The sequence below is a fragment of the Vipera berus genome (assembly GCF_964194415.1).
Source record: "Vipera berus genome assembly, chromosome: 2".
In the NCBI taxonomy this organism is placed as follows: domain Eukaryota; kingdom Metazoa; phylum Chordata; class Lepidosauria; order Squamata; family Viperidae; genus Vipera; species Vipera berus.
Window position 1 is genome coordinate 210862359 of NC_138203.1, and position 17575 is coordinate 210879933.

The 17575-nt window shown below is 40.2% G+C and overlaps 1 protein-coding gene across 4 annotated transcripts in view; it reads left to right on the plus strand.

Moving 5' to 3' along the window:
* Positions 1 to 17575, plus strand: part of LARP1 (La ribonucleoprotein 1, translational regulator) — an 86902-nt gene that overhangs the window by 58020 nt on the left and 11307 nt on the right. For all 4 annotated transcript variants that reach the window (XM_081320438.1, XM_081320439.1, XM_081320441.1 and 1 more), the window contains exons 5-12: positions 1018 to 1149; positions 3740 to 3892; positions 5340 to 5502; positions 6036 to 6180; positions 7277 to 7451; positions 10916 to 11085; positions 12398 to 12751; positions 17307 to 17430. In XM_081320438.1, coding sequence (XP_081176564.1) covers positions 1018 to 1149; positions 3740 to 3892; positions 5340 to 5502; positions 6036 to 6180; positions 7277 to 7451; positions 10916 to 11085; positions 12398 to 12751; positions 17307 to 17430 — 1416 coding nt within the window. The remainder of the gene's footprint in view (positions 1 to 1017; positions 1150 to 3739; positions 3893 to 5339; positions 5503 to 6035; positions 6181 to 7276; positions 7452 to 10915; positions 11086 to 12397; positions 12752 to 17306; positions 17431 to 17575) is intronic.

The following is a 17575-nucleotide window of genomic DNA, read 5'->3' on the forward strand; positions in this document are numbered from 1 at the left end:
GTCAGAGGAAGTAATCCTCATACTGAAGCAAGTAGAGCTTCTTCACATTCTGGAGAAAAAAATAAATAAACTTGCATATCAGATGTTACCTAGAAATCACAGAAGTGTCTATTTCTTTGAAGTGGGATGCTGCAACATTTGCAACAGACTAAGTGCCCAGATGACAATCATATGACCACAGGGATGCTGCAGTGGCTGGAACAGGGATCTTCAAACTTGGCCCTTTTATGACTTGTGGACTTCAACTCCCAGAATTTCTCAGCCAGGCACATTGAAGTCCACAAGTCATAAAAGGGCCAAGTTTGAAGACTCCTGGGCTGGAACTTTGAGGACCAGTCTCAAGCACCATTCATTCAGTGCTATTGTAAGTTCAGCCAGTGACTGAATAAGTGGGTTATTAATCGAGGACCCCCTGTAGTACAGAGAAACAGTTTTCTATTATCTTGAAACAATATAATTTAAAATCTTATCAGAGAATGTTCAAAGTACAGTCTTAGAAATTTAATTTTTATTTTAACTTGTATATATTGTATTGTTTTAATCTGCCCTGTAAACCGCCCTGCGTCCTTTGGGAAAAGGGCGGCATATAAATCGAATTAAATAAATAAATAAATATATAACTTTGCCATTTCCTCCCCATACTGATCCATTATCTTGTCAATATCAGTGTACTATAGCAAACATTTATTATTTTTTCTCAATGTAAGCAAAGGTACAGGACAAAAGTAAATCTCTGCCCTCAGAAAAGACATGAATTTATGAACTGAAGCTTGAACAATTTTCTGGTTATATTCCTCAGCAGGCACTGTCTTTAGGACTCACAAAGTAGAACAGGAGTAACAGACTGTGTTATTTCTAGGCCAGCATTCTTATCTCCTTATCTCATGTTATTCATTGCTGTTCTGGGAGTCTGAAATATTTTGATGGTGTCGCAGGTTGTTTAGAATTATGTTGCTTTGGTGTAGACCAATACATTCCTTTGAAGAATCGTCCTAGGCAGTAATTTCTGTATTGTAGGCAGCAGACACAAATGGGTACCCCTGCAAATAGATATGAAGTCTGAAGTGCCAAGGGATAAAACCGCCTCTCGTAACAACAGACAGAATGAGCAGCATCGGCATCCTTCCAACAATCGAAGTGAATCAAAAGGTATGAGTTGAGTATCTTTGAAAGCAGTAAAATTAACACACACACACAGACACACAGAGAGAGAGAGAGAGAGAGAGAGAGAGAGAGAGAGAGAGAGAGAGAGAGAGAGTTGTGTTTTGTATTGTTTATATTATAACATCCTTTTACCTTCCCTGTACACAAATGAGCAAAACATTTCTATTTTGAAATAGGCAAGTTTGAGTATTCTGACAAAAATAAGTTTTCTCTTCAGTATTGGTTACCTGGTAAAGTCATTACAGATAGTCCTTGCTTACCAACTGCCTTTTTAGTGACCATTCAAAGTTACAATGGGTAGAAAAGCCAGGTCTCATATTTACAGCCATCACAGCATCCCACAGGCTGTGATCACCATTTGCAAACTTCACAACCAGCTATGAACAAGCAGAATTAATAGAGAATGTGATTGCAGTCCCATGATGTCTCATTTATTACTGTGATGATTCACTTAATGACAGAAATGGATGTTTAAGGCTAACATAGTCACATGATTTCTCATTTACTGACACTGTTGATTCACTTAACAACAGAAATGGAAATGATATTGTAAGATTGGCACTATCAGGAGTTTTGGCTTAAGTGACAGAATTGCTAGTCCCAATTCTAGATGGTAAGCAAAGATTACCTATAGCCAGTAAAGTCGCAGGTATGGGTTTTTATTTTACTCCCATTGGCTGAAATTAGTTGGAAGGAAATAGGTTCGAGGTACAGTTGATTAAGCGTATGCTAGAGTCAATTTTGATCCAAAAGCCTATAAGACTGATAAGTGAGCTTTATTGCTGGCTTTAAAGTGTTGTGGAGAGAAGTAATAGCAATATCCCTGTCCTTGTGTTTTAAGATTTCAGATTGTAAATCAAAATGTATAGGTTTCTTCGTTGAGCCTTATAGGCATATTGCCTAATGCAATCATACATTTTGCTTATCCATTAAACAGAAGCCTTAAGCTAATAGGTAGCTACTTGAATTTTTATGCTTGTTTTTTCTGGTAATGAGGAGTTTATAGGGAAAATCAGTTGTTGATCTGTTAGTTGGTTGTTTAACTTAGTTCAGTGGATATTTACATGAAGACCAAGCCACAAAAGTTTTGTTTAATTGCTGATTCCATGATTTGTTATGGGCATTATACACATGTTTTAACTATGGGTTAATTTTTTTAAAATCATCCTTTTGAACATGGATTCCTACTTCCATGTTTTTGTAAACCTGTTCCCTATTGCAAACCAATTGAAATTTTTGGCTTTTTAGTCTTTTGGAATACAGAACATCAAGACACTTTGAATTTTGTTCTGACTTTGAGGACATTTTTTCCCCATTTGGCATACCCCTGCACCCATATTATTTTAAACTGGTACATGGTTTATAGTATAGTCTAAAACGGGTCTTCAAACTTGGTCCTTTTATGACTTGTGGACTTCAACTCCCAGAATTCCTCAGGCAGCGTGCCTGAAGTTGAAGTTCACAAGTCGTAAAAGGCCCAAGTTTGAAGACCCCTGGATTAAAAGCTAGCTAATTAGGATATTCCTTTTTATATGACAAAGTTTCTGTTTTGTGGCTAGCAATGAGAATAATAAGTAAGAAATTTGGGGTTTTCAATGTTGCTGTGTCTAGTTTAGCCCCCTTCAAATAGCATTGCTATGTCTAGCTCAGGGCTTTTCAACCTTTTTACCCATTGTACCACTTTCAGGATATGGCAACATCCGAGTACCACCAATCACCTAGCAAGGTTTCAAAAACTTGATGACCAAAAAAATAAAAAGGAAAAAAGTGATGAAGTACAGGTTGTCCTCGACTTACAACAGTTCGCTTGGTGACTGTTTGAAGTTACAACGGCACTGAAAAAAGTGCCACCCAAGCCACAGCCGAGCAAGACACCTGCTGGCAGTGCTCTTCCTCCTGTCCGAGGTTTTCATTGTTGTGAGCATTTCTGTTGAGGATTGGCAACGGGGGTGGGGGGGGAGTTTGGTTTTTATTCCCCCCCCCATCTGCTGGGGGGTTGCAGCAGGTTTTGGTCATTTCACATGACCCTGGGACACTGTGACCGTCATAAATATGAATCAGTTGCCAAGCATCTGAATGTAAATCACAAGACCCTGGAGATGCTGCAACATTCCAGCTGATCAGCGCTTCTGCTGGGCTCAGGAGAAGCGCCAGGATGAGCACAGAGCTCCAGCTGGAGCCTGGCGCTGATCCTGGCGCTTCCACTGAGTCCTGACAGCCCCGAAGAAGCACTGATCCTGGTGCTTCCGCTGAGCCCTGACAGTCCTGCAGCTCCAGCCATCTCTCGCTCAGGCTTGTGCGGTGCTGCCACCGGTTCAGCTCATTCCCCTCCCCCGCTACCACTTTTCTAGGATGGTCGCGTACCACCTGCCAGGTGCCAATGTACCACAGGTGGTACCCGTACCACTGGTTGAAAAGCCCTGGTCTAGCTAAGCCTCCTTCATCTGTATGTAATGATAGAAGTAGATTGATTCTTTTAACCTACTTGATTGTTTAAAGATGCCTGAACATGCCAGTTCACAGTCATTTTAGTGTTTTAATCTCAGTCATGTTTTCTCTATTTATTTTGTTGCAGGATGGCATTTAGATAACAAGCATGAGCGGAATTGGCCTGACCATGATGAAACTTCTAGTGTTAAAAGTGATGGGGCAACTGTTCGTGGTGCTTTCAGGGGCAGAGGACGTGGCCGGGGACGAGGGAGAGGGAGAGGAAGAGGAGGTACTCGCTGTACGTATAATATATTCATGACCACTTTCCCATTTATAGAATATTGGTGATGCTGCAGATAAAGAATTGTCAAGCAACATTTTATTTCCACTTTGAATGTCAGTAATTGAGGATAGGTGATTTGTTTGTGCTAAACTATGAATGACTATAGTTGGAATCAAGGTGAAAGAATTTAAAATCTTTTCCAAAACTAATGTCTTGTTTTTATTGAATTTTAAGTTCCTTTTTAACCAAAGAATAATAGAAGTAAAAATAATATACAAATATTACTATACAGTAAAAACATAATTACACAAAGTGTAACTAAAAATTAAATAATTGATATGCTGCGGTGATTAAGCATTAGAGTAGGGTTGGGGAGACCCAGGTTCAATTCTACTGTCCTATCTAGAAGCTCACTAGGTAACTGGGCTGGTCATTAACATCAGTATCTATTAATTACACAAACAAAGGTTAAAATGATTGATTCTGGCATACCCTTTTGAAAAATCAAGATAGGCAGTTCTAAAATAAACTTTCCTGTGGTGGTGGGTGGGTGGGGAGAAGAAGTTTCTTATAGCATCTTCAGTTTTATTTGCAAATGATTAATAATTAAAGGTAAGGTGTACTTCAAGGGTGGCATAAAAAAGCCATACTGTAAAAGGACTTTGCAAATTGAGAATTGTAATAAAGAGAGGTTCTTCTGCAGATAGAAAACCTTTGATCCTCAGATAACAATTTTTTGATCCATGATGTTGGAAAAATTGTGAACTAGATAAGATAGCTTTGTTTGGGTGTGATGTGGCACTGGTTCACAGCTTATCTGCCATGTTTTGTATCACTTGGCATCCCCCGGTACTTTTCAAGAATTTCCACAGATTGAGTGCATTGACATTTGACCAAGACATCGGGGACCGTTAGCAGATACAGAAGCAGTCATAGCTGGCACACTGAACATAAATGTGCAGATTTGCTTATTATTGCATTATTGAATTTGGGAGTGCGGGCATTCCCAAAGAATACATCAGATTTTTCAGATGTTTAGGGGAATCCTCTTTATTCTGGAATAGGCTGAATCTCAAATCTTGTGTCTTAACTTTCTACTAATTAGCAGCACATTTGTCATTTTTCATTGTCAATTCAGCCTCCTGCTTCACATCTGGTAACATTATGAGTACGTACCATATTCTTGGGAGTTATGTGAAGCTATCAGCAGAATATCATATTGGTGACACCTTATTCCAACCTCAGGGTAACCTTTTCCAACATTTTAGTTTCAATGAAGAAATGAATGTGGAGAAAATATAGAACCATGTAGATCAAGACAGGTCAGTGGCTATGGTATCAAACAGTAGCCCCCTGCTTGGCTATTATATTTCATTTTGATTGTGTTTGACCAGTGCAATAGAGATTTTGTTTTGAGAAGAAAAGGTTTTAAAAAGATTTTTTTCTCTTTTTCCTTGTACAGCTCACTTTGATTATCATTATGGGTATCGGAAATTTGATGCTTCTGATGGCACACGTGCACAGAAATATACTAGTAATATCACTTACTACTTTGACAACATCAGTAGCACTGAACTGTACAGTGTTGACCAAGAATTGCTCAAAGACTACATCAAACGACAGATGTATGTACTAGTTTTGATTCTAGGAGTAGTTTTTCAGTATTTCAAAAACCATGTCAGATATCTGACAAAGCATTTTATTTCTTTGACAGAAAACTGATTTTATCCATTAAGAAACTGCTAAATAGTCTCTTATTTATTTCTTTGTTCCTAGATATACTGCGCTGCCCTTTCCAAAACAAGTAAAATGGCAAATTATTGCAGCAGCAGCAGCACAGCCTATAATAATAATAATAAGCCCTACTTATCAAATTGTTTAGGAGTAGGCAACTGAAAACATTCAAAATACTGCTGCTTAATGTGGTGGTGGCAGCAGAAGACAAGGTTATGCCCAACAGCCACTGGAGAATATAGAAGGAAAAATAATATATTTAAATGTAAGACTTGTCTTAGATTGGGACCAGTTTCAAAAACGATGGATATGATAGAGTAATAGTTATTATTATGCTTGAGAGAAACTTTTCTGAACTGATACTAGTGTAATTTGGCATGTGACACAAATAACTATTTCAGTTTCCATTACTTGCTGTTTTCAGAGAATACTACTTCAGTGTTGACAACTTGGAAAGAGACTTTTTCTTGAGGCGGAAAATGGACACTGAAGGCTTCCTTCCCATCACTCTCATTGCTAGTTTCCATCGGGTACAGGCCCTGACCACAGATGTTGGCCTTATCATTAAGGTAAGGGATAATCTGTTCACCTAGCTACCTACCGTATTTCCTGGAAATAAGACCCGGTGTTATTTTTATTTATTTTTTTGCCTCCAAAAGAGGCAATAGGCCTTACTTTTTGGGGATGTCTTACCTGCTTACCTTAGGACTGCCGCAACCAGGTCTCCCATGTCCCGACACCTGTCATGCTGCTGCCCGAGTTCTTCTGTGGCTGCTTGTGGCTGGATGCCGTGTGGCGCATTGTGCTGGTGCCGCCGCTCACAGCCGAATGCTGGGTGTCTCATTGCGAGGATGCTGCCACTCACAGCTAGAGGCTGCATTAGAACGCTGGCAGCGACGCGACAGGTGTCGGGGCGTGGGGGGCCTGGCTGCAGTGGTCCTAAGGTAAGCAGGTGCGGGGTGCGTGGGGCAGCTCCACACCCCCGCCCTGGTGTGATTTTTACCAGTGAGCCTCGCTCTAAAACTAGGGCTTATTTTGAAGGTAGAGCTTATTTTTGGGGAAACATGATATGTATTGGAGTGTGTTGTCATTTCACTTTCGGTTATACCATACTATCTCATTCAAACTTGCACTAAAAATCTCTTCCATTGTGATGAATTGGGCACCTGCAGGAGCATCGAGGGAGGATTTTAATAACACAGAGCTTTCTCAGAAAAATGCCTGGATTGAGAGACTGCACAGTCCCAAGCTTTGCTTGGTAAAAGATTCAGGGTAGCCACACCTTAACATCTCAGGATATATGTATTAAGATATTGGCCATTGGAACGAGGAGGAGAACATTTAAGAATGCTTAAGGAGGGCAGGAAATGCCAAAACTGTTTAGAGAAAAAAAGCAATGATTTCCTCAATTTCAGCTACGTTAGTATGACATGATGAAATATAGTTTCTTCATTTAAAAATAATTTAATATACTTCCTGACTCCTAAATGACTGCAATATATCAGGTTATTTTTAAATTATTTAGTGTTCAATATTCTTTTACATGTCTTTAAAACTTTCATTTCACCATCAGATAATAGGTATCTGTAGGATACCGTTTTTGGCAGTACCCCTCCTGGACTTGTTTTGATATATTAATGCTGAAAATGAGGGTTTGTTTTCCAGGCATTAAAAGACAGCAAAGTGGTGGAGATTATAGACCAGAAAATCAGGAGAAAAGAAGAACCAGAGAAGTGGCCTTTGCCTGGCCCTCCCATGACAGACTATGCACAAACAGACTTCTCTCAGCTAATCAACTGCCCAGAATTTGTGCCCAGGCAGAACTTCCAAAAAGAGACAGGTCAGTACAGAAGGAAAATGTGAAAATCAAATATGTTCCACCAATCACGTTGATTTTTGTTGTCGCTACATAATTTGAGATCAAGCCAAACATTTATTTTACAAGACAGCAGCATTACCAAACGATATTTCAGTGTTTTATCCAGAGTCTCTGGGTTATTAAAGATAATAATTTAACGTTTAGTGTTGCTCATGGTCAGCCTCTTAATAAGATCCACCTAATATGGGATTTGATCCTGTATGACAGGGTGTCAGACTCGCAACGTCATGTGACGTGTCGCAACGTGTTGAGACTTTTTTTGCCATTGCTGGCCATGGGGTGGGCGCGGTTTCGCTATGATGCATCCGGCCTGTGGGCCAGCAGTTTGACACCCCTGCTATATGAGAAGGCAAACCTGGCATATATTACTGAGAGCCCGCCGAGCAAGGAGGAGGAAATGCCTCTCTTGGAAATACGCCCAGTGGGATTTTGCAGGCGGCACTAGCCGAAACGTCGTGTATGTGCTATTGTCTTATCAGGATTCTGAAGGTTGCCAGAGGCACCAAGATTTATGATTCTAGAGGAACTTCAATCTGCTATCTTAGGGGGGCAGACCCAAAGACTGCATGGAAGTTCATAGCCACCATGACAACCATGAACCTGACACTTTGTTGCAGGTCTGATGTGAGGGAGCGGGGTTGGGGGGGCACATGATAGACCTGACTTTTGTTTTGGGGCACTGGCTGTGTGATTTGGACTTGGGCACAGTTATATCCCTTGTCATGCACAGTCCACTACCTTGTGATCCTGTAGTTAGTCTTAGCTCTGAAAGAAGTGTGGTGTGCCCTCTTTCAAAGAGGTGCTCCTGCTCAAAGAGCTGGGGGCAGTTGTGGCCAGGAGACTTTTTATGCCTATTCCCAGGCTGGGAGGTCCTGCTCTTAGTTACGTATCCTCAGTCACCTCCCAATTGGACTGTTACACACACTTGTACAGGGTGCTGCCTTGAAAATCATCTGGAAGTTTCCATTGGTTCAGAATGCAGCCAGCATGGATATCTGTCAGTATATCTTCATTGTGCCCATGTAACACCGCTGCTCTGCAAGCTGATAGACTTCCAATTGTAGTTCAAGTTGCTGATGATTGTCTTTAAAATCCTACAATACATAGTACTAGGTTACTTGAGGGACCACCTCCCAAGACTGACTACCTGCTCCACTTGCTCCCACAGGGTTAGGGTTAGGGTTAGTTTCTGTAAGTTTCTTTTATTTAACTCTTGTCATCTTATGGGAACTCGGACCTTTTCTGTGGTTGCCTATGATGTCTGGAATAATTTCCCCTCCCTGACATATCTTGCATGAGCTTGAAACAAATAAACTTTTGATTATTTCATAGCAGCAGATTTATCTGAACATTTTATGAAACCTCTTAGAATAAAGTTTTGTGCATTGAGTAAGAATAGAATAGAAAAGAATAGAAAAGAAAAAAATAATAATAGAATAGAATAGAATAGAATAGAATAGAATAGAATAGAATAGAATAGAATAGAATAGAATAGAATAGAATAGAATAGAATAGAATAGAGCTGGAAGGGATCTTGGAGGTCTTCTAGTCCAGCCCCCTGCTCAAACAGGAGAACCTATGCCATCTCAGACAGGTGATTGTCTAGTCTCTTCTTAAAAATCTCCAGTGATGGAGCGCCCACGATTTCTGGAGGTAAGCTGTTCCACTGGTTGATTTTCCTCACTGTCAAGAAGTTTCTCCTTAATTCCAGGTTGCTTCTCTCTGATTAGTTTCCAACCATTGTTTCTCGTTCTTCCCTCTAGTGAACAAAATGACCCCCTCTTCCTTGTGGCAGCCCCTCAAATACTGGAATACTGCTATCATATCTCCTCTATTTCTTCTTTTCTTTAGACTAGCCAAACCCAAGTCCCACAACCGTTCTTTGTATGTTTTAGTCTCCAGGCCTTTGATCATCTTAGTTGCTTTTCTATGAATTTTTCCAAACTCTCAGCATCTTTTTTTGTGATATGGTGACCAAAATTGGCTGCAGTATTCCAGGTGTGGTACTAATACTTTGCGTGAACTTGATTCTATGCCTCTGTTTATACAACCCAGAATTGTAGGTTGCTATTGCACACTGCTGGCTCATAGTCAAGTGATTGTCCAAGGTCCCTCTCACAGTTACTGTTTTTAAGCCAGGTCTTGCCCAATCTGTACTTGTACCTTTGATTTTTCCTGCCTAAATGTAAAACTTTGCTTTTCTCCACATTGAAACTCATTTTGTTGGATGGGGCCCATTGTTCAAGTTTGTCTAGATTTTTTTGGAACCTGAGTTTGTCTTCTGGGGTGTTGGCTTCTTCTGTCAGTTTGGTGTCATCTGCAAATTAGATGAGTTCCCCTTCAATTCCCTCATCTAAGTCATTGATGAAGATATTGGGCCTAAGATGGAACCTTGTGGTACCCCATGGCTTACTTCTCTCCATGTGGATGTAGTGCCATTGACGACTACTCGTTGAGAATGGTTTGTCAGCCAGCTACAGATCCGTCTGGTGGTGATGTTGTCTATTCCACCTTTTCTAGTTTTCCAAGGAGTAGGTTGTGGTCTACTTTATCAAATGTCTTACTGAAATCTAAGAATACTACGTCCACAGCATTTCGCCGGTCTATTAGTTTAGTCACTTATCAAAGAATGAAATAAGATTGGTTTGACATGATCTGTTTTTAACAAACCTGTGCTGGCTACTGGTTATGACTTTGCTTCTAGTTGTTCAAAGATCTGTTTTTTGATTATCTTTTCTAGGATCTAGTAGATTGTGAGCACAACTAGATTGCCTTGCTTGTGCAAGTTATTGTTCCATTTGGCTTCAATTATCTGTTGCCAACACCTAAGCATGTATTCTGGATAAAGAATATCTCAAGTGCATTTTTGTTTGTCTTTGAAAGCTCCCCATTTTAAAATCCTGACATTGGGATGTACAAACTTGCTCCCTATGCTCATGTTATGAGTATGTTGTTAGCATGTTTTGTAGTGATCAAACAGGTTTGTCTCTTTTATAATATGTCTTCTAGTTGTATTTTTCTGATGGTAAAAGCATTGATAGGATTGGACTGGTGCTGTATGATGTGTCAGGGGATTATACTAGAAAAGTGGATAAGAAAAAAGGTTAAGTAACCAAGAAATCAAGAAAAAATAAATAAAATATTAAATTTATAAAAATGAAAGGCCAAGTAAAACTCTGACAAAAATTACATGATATAACCTATATGTTTTATACATAGTTAATGCAAATTAGAATTAAAATATGTAAATGACAACTTCTTGTCCATTTGTCTTAAAACTAAAAGTTGGCTCTCCTGTAAGAGTTGCTACATCTTTATTTCCTTTTCATTCAAGGCTAATTTTACGTTATAGAGTTATTTTTGTTGATATTTTGTAAAATGAGTATTTTGCATGTACAGATACTTTATTTAAATACATGTTACAGAATCTGCTCCTGGTTCTCCCCGCTCTGCCAGTCCCATGCCAAGCAAGACAGAGGAAGTTAGTAATTTGAAGACACTGCCTAAAGGTCTTTCTGCCAGCCTGCCTGACTTGGACTCTGAGGCATGGATTGAAGTGAAGAAGAGGCCTAGGCCATCTCCCATCAGACCCAAGGTAACCAATGAATTGCATTGGAGGCCAGTCTTTCTACAGGTTTTAATGACATATAGAAGATAGATACAGAAGGCGGACTTAAACATCAGTCATGACTAGCGGGGTAAAACCTGTAGGGATACCATTATCTTTTTTTTAACCTTAAAAAAGACAGAACATTTTGAAGAGACTGACTAGATAGGCATATACTGTGCCCTTGGAGATCAGGGTTGAATTCAAAACTGAAGTCTATGTTTGAAATTGAAACCATTTTGTGCAATTCCAGTGGTGGAGATTTTTTTTTTTTGCTTCAGACAGAGAAACTGATAAAGACACAAAAAAAGGGATGACAAATAGTCCACAGTGTTGTTTATGTGTTTTACAAGGGTATGGGTTGGTTGGCCTGTTTTAATGCAACTTTTGACTGCCAGAAGTACATACAGGTAATCCTTGGTTAATGATGGTTAAGTGGGACTGAAATTTCACTAAGTGATGCTGTAGCAAAATGTTATGACATGGGACCACATCATTTAGCAATGGCAATCCCTGGTGCTGTCATTCACTGAATTCCACCAATCATTAGCAAGAACCCATCTGAATCCAAGCCGTTCATGGCTTGATCCCTCCAAGCCTTGGTAAGATAAGGGACTGCCTCCTCTGCCCTTTTGGCTGCTTGCTACCCCTAATGCCTAGCCCTGCCTGCCTTCATACCGTCCACATTGCACTACTACTTACTGGTCAGGACCTTCTTTCATACCACCTTCTTCCATGGCAGTGCACCTGGGGCGCTTCCCTCACACCTTGCCCTGGGCTTCTGTTTGTTCACCAACGAGAGCCTCTGTTCATGCCCCACCCAGGGCCTTCTTTCGTGCAAACAAGGGCCATGCATAAGGCACAAAAAAAGGCCCCTGCCAGGTGATGAGAGCAACTAGTGGCAGTCGGCAGGTGAGTGGCCAAAGGCATTCATAAACCTGAATGGGCCTGGATTTTGTTTGTGAGACCACAAGGGCACTGCAGTGATCAGAATTTTGAAGAGCAGTCACAAGTCCCTTCGTTCGCTACAGTCCTCAGTTGTTGAATGGATGGACATTAAGCAAGGACTACCTGTATAGTTCTGCCCTTCTCTTAGTCTTCCTCTGTGGGCAGGTGTGTAATGTGATGCAGGATTAAATGAAATGGACTTTGTTTTCAAGTCATGTATTTCAGGTGAAGCTTTGAGTTATTTATTTTGAGGATGAAACTGGGAATTCATTGTAATTTTCCTGCGAGCGTTGTATTAAAGCTTAGTGCTCCACAGCTCCAACTTTAACAACATTATCTCCCTTTTTACCAGAAAACAGAAGAGTCTAGAACACCACTGAAGCAGAAGGATCAGGATGAACCAGAGGAATTGGACTTTCTTTTTGATGAGGAAATGGAACAGATGGATGGTCGTAAAAACACTTTCACTGATTGGTCAGATGAGGATTCAGACTATGAGATTGATGACAGGGACGTAAATAAAATTTTGATCGTAACACAGACACCCCCCTATCTGCGCCGTCATCCAGGGGGAGATAGAACAGGCAACCACACTTCCAGGGCAAAGATGAGCTCAGAATTGGCCAAAGTGATCAATGATGGACTATATTATTATGAACAGGACTTATGGACAGAACAGTTTGAACCAGAATATTCTCAGATAAAGGTGAGAATCAGGTTTTATTATCCTATTCCACGTGAAATGAATATAGTGTAGATGGGACTAAGCAAAGGTCCTGAGTGCATTATTACAACTTGAACCAATATACTAATAAAAAAGCATTTTGCTCACCCACCTGTGTGTGAACATGTGTATAAAAAAAAAACCAACCTTAACCAAATGGTAGATTCAGAAAGCAGATGTTTACCCTGAGTCCATAATTGACTTCAGGCATTTCTTTGGTGGGGCTCCTTTAAACATTGATTAACTTCCTCACATATATCTTAATGCCTTGCAGGGCCTTATCTTTTATCTTATCAGATATCATGAGTCAGGAATTGATTATAAATGGATTTATGAATATCAAATTATCTGCAGTTGCACTTCTATTTTGGGTGCAATTTCCTTTTGATTAGAGCTGTTTTATGTAAAAGCCAATATACTCTCAGATGGTGCAATGGCTCAGTGGTGAAAGATGCTGGCCACATTACCATGAAAGCGTCTTTGCACAGCACTGGCTCCCTTGTCCAAAAAATGGAAATGAGCACTGCCTCCTAGAGTTGAAAAAGACGGGAAACTTTTACCTTTACACTCTCATATATGTACATGTATTTTTATATATATATATATATATATATATATATATATATATATATATATATATATATATATATATATATATATATATATATATATATATATATATATATATATATATATATATATATAAAAATTCCATTTATATCCCGCCCTTCTCCGAAGACTCAGGGCGGCTTACAAGCTTAGCAGTAGCCTTCATTCTATGTATATGCCTGCTTATTAGGGCTTTCACCACCACCCCCAAGCGGCATTATTACAAAGTCAGCTTAATTGCCCCCAACAATCTGGGTCCTCATTTTACCTACCTCGGAAGGATGGAAGGCTGAGTCAACCTTGAGCCTGGTGGGATGCGATGTCTGACAAGCTAGCAGTTAACTGTATTGGCTGAGTGCTTTGGAGAGGAAGTTCTACCATTTGTTTCCTACCACCATAAAGATTATGATCTCAAGCACACCAGCCATCTGATCGCTCTTGGTTACAGAATATTTTTCTTTTCTAGGCATGAATGAGTGTTAAAACTCTTTTTATCACCACTGCATATTAGTGGGCAGATATTTCTTTGGGTTTGTTACAGTGCCTTCTTTCGTGTAGTTATTATGGCTGTTATTTCGGCTTATGTATTGACTTTATTGTACACCTACTAGCATCGATAGGATGTGAAGTGTTAGAAATAGTATAGATAGAAAGCTGAGTTGTGGAGAATAGCTTTCCATTCTTAGTAAGATTCTATATTCTGATCCAGAAAATGTGAGGACAGTGTTGCTACATTTATCTCATGTCACGGGGTGAAATCAGCCAGCTTCTGGTTATAAATTTTAAATAACAAAAGTTACCATAACTTATGCTCTATAACAGAATGCTATTACCTTAAATTGATCCCTTTCAACAAGAGCATGTCAAACACATATCTTTCTTTTTTGTCACTTAGACCTTTTTAAATGTGATGTTTAGTTTGTATTTGTTGAAGGATTGGTACAAATCACCTTCACCTATTCCCTGCAATCTAGACCGATGACTTTTGTTCTTGTATATACCAGCATTCTAATATATATTCAAGCAAAAGTGATTATACAGTGTATTCAGAAAGTATTCAACCCCTCTTCACTTTTGTCAGATTTGTTATGGTGCAGCCTGATTTTGCAGTTGTGGAAATTCATTTTTCCCCTCATTAATCTACAGTCAGTACCCTATAATGACAAGGTGAAAACAGAATTTTAAAATGTCTGTAAATTTATTAAAAAGAAAAAATTGAAGCATCACATTGGCATAAGTATTCAGACCCTTCACTCAGTACTTTGTTGAAGCACCTTTGGCAGCATTTACAGCCTCGAGTTTTTTTGAGTTTGACGTGGCAAGCTTTGCAGACCTGGAGCTTTGCACACCTGGATGGTGGGATTTTCTGCCACTCTTTCTTGCAAATCCTCTCAAGCTCAATCAGCTTTGATGGCGACAGTTGGTGGAGAGCCATTTTTAGGTTCCTCTAGAGACGTTCAGTAGGGTTCAAGTCAGGGCTCTGGCTGGGCCACTCGAGGACATTTACAGAGTTGTTCCTAAGCCACTCCTGTTGGTCTTGGCTGTGTGTTTAGCATCCTTGTTATGTTGGAAAGTGAACCTTTGGCCCAGTCAGATCCTGAGCACTGTGGAACAGGTTTTCATTGAGGATATCCCTATACTTGGCTCCATTCAGCTTTCCCTCAACCCTGACATTTTAAAACAGGGGTGTCAAACTCAATTTCATTGAGGGCTGCGTCAGCATTGCGGTTGCCCTCAGGGGGCCGGGTGGGTATGGCCTGGGTGGGCGTGGCTAGCGTGTGTATGGCCTACTGGGTGGGCATGGCCAGCTCTACATCGTTCGCATCAAGGGTGCCTATGGGGGCCTGGGCAGGAGTGGGACAGATCTGAGGGTCTCTGGCAGAAGGAGGGTCTCTGGGCCAGGGCCAAGGCAGTGGGGGCCATTCCCTCACTGTTTCTAGGATGGCTTCGCGGGCCACATGAAACCACTTCGCGGGCCGGATCTGGCCCCCAGGCCTTCTGTTTGACATGTCTGTTTTAAAAGTATATTCTACTTTTACTTTTGGAAATATGGAAGAAGAAAGACTCTAAATTAAAAGTCCAAGGTACCATTTTCTGTAGTAGAGCTGGAATCGTCATACCTTTGGGTGACATCTTTTGACTATGTCTTCATATTAATCTGCACAAAGATCAGTCTGAACTTTCAGTCAGCTATTCTCTAAAATTGTAATGGTTCACCCTATTCTGTCAACTGTGCTGTTTCTGTGGTAACTTCTTCCTACAACAATGTCAGATATGTTTGAGCTTGCTGTGATAAATGGATTGGGCAACCAAACTTTTCGTGGGAATAGTTAATTTATTTCATAAATAGGTATTGAACCATCTTCATGATTGGGAACGTAAAACAAAGAAGATGATTTTTGCTAGCCACAATATTGATTGGGTAAGACACACGGCACTAAGTTGGCTTGGTAAATTCTGAAGCCCTTACAATATTTCAGGGCTTAAAAGAGAGACTTTAAACATGGATCTGTAGTTAAATGTATGGTGCTTAACAGGCTTCACTTGGGTTTTCTGGTGGTTACTAAAGGTACTAATTTAGAGCAGATGAAAATAGTTCTTTCAGGTAGCTTTGGGTTACAACAGCAATGAAGTGCAATGTTATCACTTAGTGGTAGCCCTCCAATTTGTTATCATAATACCAGTACTATATGAGTTGTTAAGTGGGAAGGGGCAAGAATCCCAGACAAAGAATGTGGGTGCTGTGGGGTTGTGTGTGTTGCCATGAGCAGGTGCTATAGAGTGCAGGGAGATTCCACTGCCAGGTGCTCTACACAGTGCAGGCCAGCAGCAGGGGCTGGCAAGCAAAGAGGTGGTAGGAGAGAGGGCAGAAGCGGGTGCTGTGGAGGACGATCCCTGGGATCTTATTTTCTGTAGCAAGGCTCTTTGTGAGAAAAAGTAGCTAGAGCAAGTCATGGGAGCTACTTGTGACTTTCCCTGCCAACTACCCAATACTGTTTGCTGTGGACAGCTGGCAGGGAAGGCCGCAAATAATGATGACTTAACTGCAGGATGGGGCGACCATGGTATGTGCAAGCCAGTTGCCATGTGCCTGAATGGCGATCATGCAAATGCATGGGTGCTGTGATGGCAGGAACTTAAAGTTACTGCCTTTGTAACTTTGAACTTTACTGGTTACATAACCTGAGGACTACCTATATTGCTTACCAGAGACAGCAGTAAGATCCTTAGACTTTTGCAGCACTTCTCCATTACTTCTATCTTGACAAAAGAAAATTCAGTGGTGAATACAGGAAGATTTGTACTGTACTTTGTGACATATTATCTGAGGATGTTTATATTAAAATGTAATACAGAATCATTAGATAGCTGTGGGCTCAATAAAACATAATTGGATAATTGTATTTAATCTGTTCATATATAGAGTAGATCAGAAAAAGGCATTAAATTGTCCATTTTGGATGTCATCTCCCCATAGTCAGCTGCTCCTGAAATTTCTCAGTTCCTAAATGTGACTAAAAATGAGCTGAGCGTGGAAAAAAAAGTCAAAATAATGTGAAGAAGTCAGAATGTTACTTTCATGAGCTCCTTCTATTAACTTTGTAACCTGTCTCTGGTGAATATGAACGCAAGGCAGACATACAGAAAAGGGCATTTGTCACAATTACATTGATGTCTTATGCGGAATTCCTAACTAAACTATACACAGAAGCTTTGTTTTGAAATTATGATGATTTGTCTTACACTGAGATGGCGAGGTATATCACTGTTGGTATTTTGCAACAGTTATTCTTGTAGTTACCTGTTTAGGGACCCACTTTCTATGTCCCCAGTGAGGTTTTGGTGCTGTCCTGACTTGAAAGACATAAAGTGTAAATCTCTTCTAGTCATGTATTCTAATTTTCATTTGTGATCTTTTGAAATGTAGCAAGAAGTAGAAAACTTCAAGAAGGTGAATATGATCAGCAGAGAGCAGTTTGACACACTTACCCCTGAGCCTCCTGTTGATCCAAATCAAGAAGTTCCCCCAGGACCACCCAGGTTCCAGCAAGGTAAGGGTTTTCAGGTATTCATCTACTAAACTTCAGTTAGGAGTCTTCCACGTAGGATCTTTTGACCATTCAGTCTACACTGTTGTATTTTTAATCTGCTGCTCTCTGGTCTTCTGGGGTTATTTTTTCTTGCATGTAAAGCATC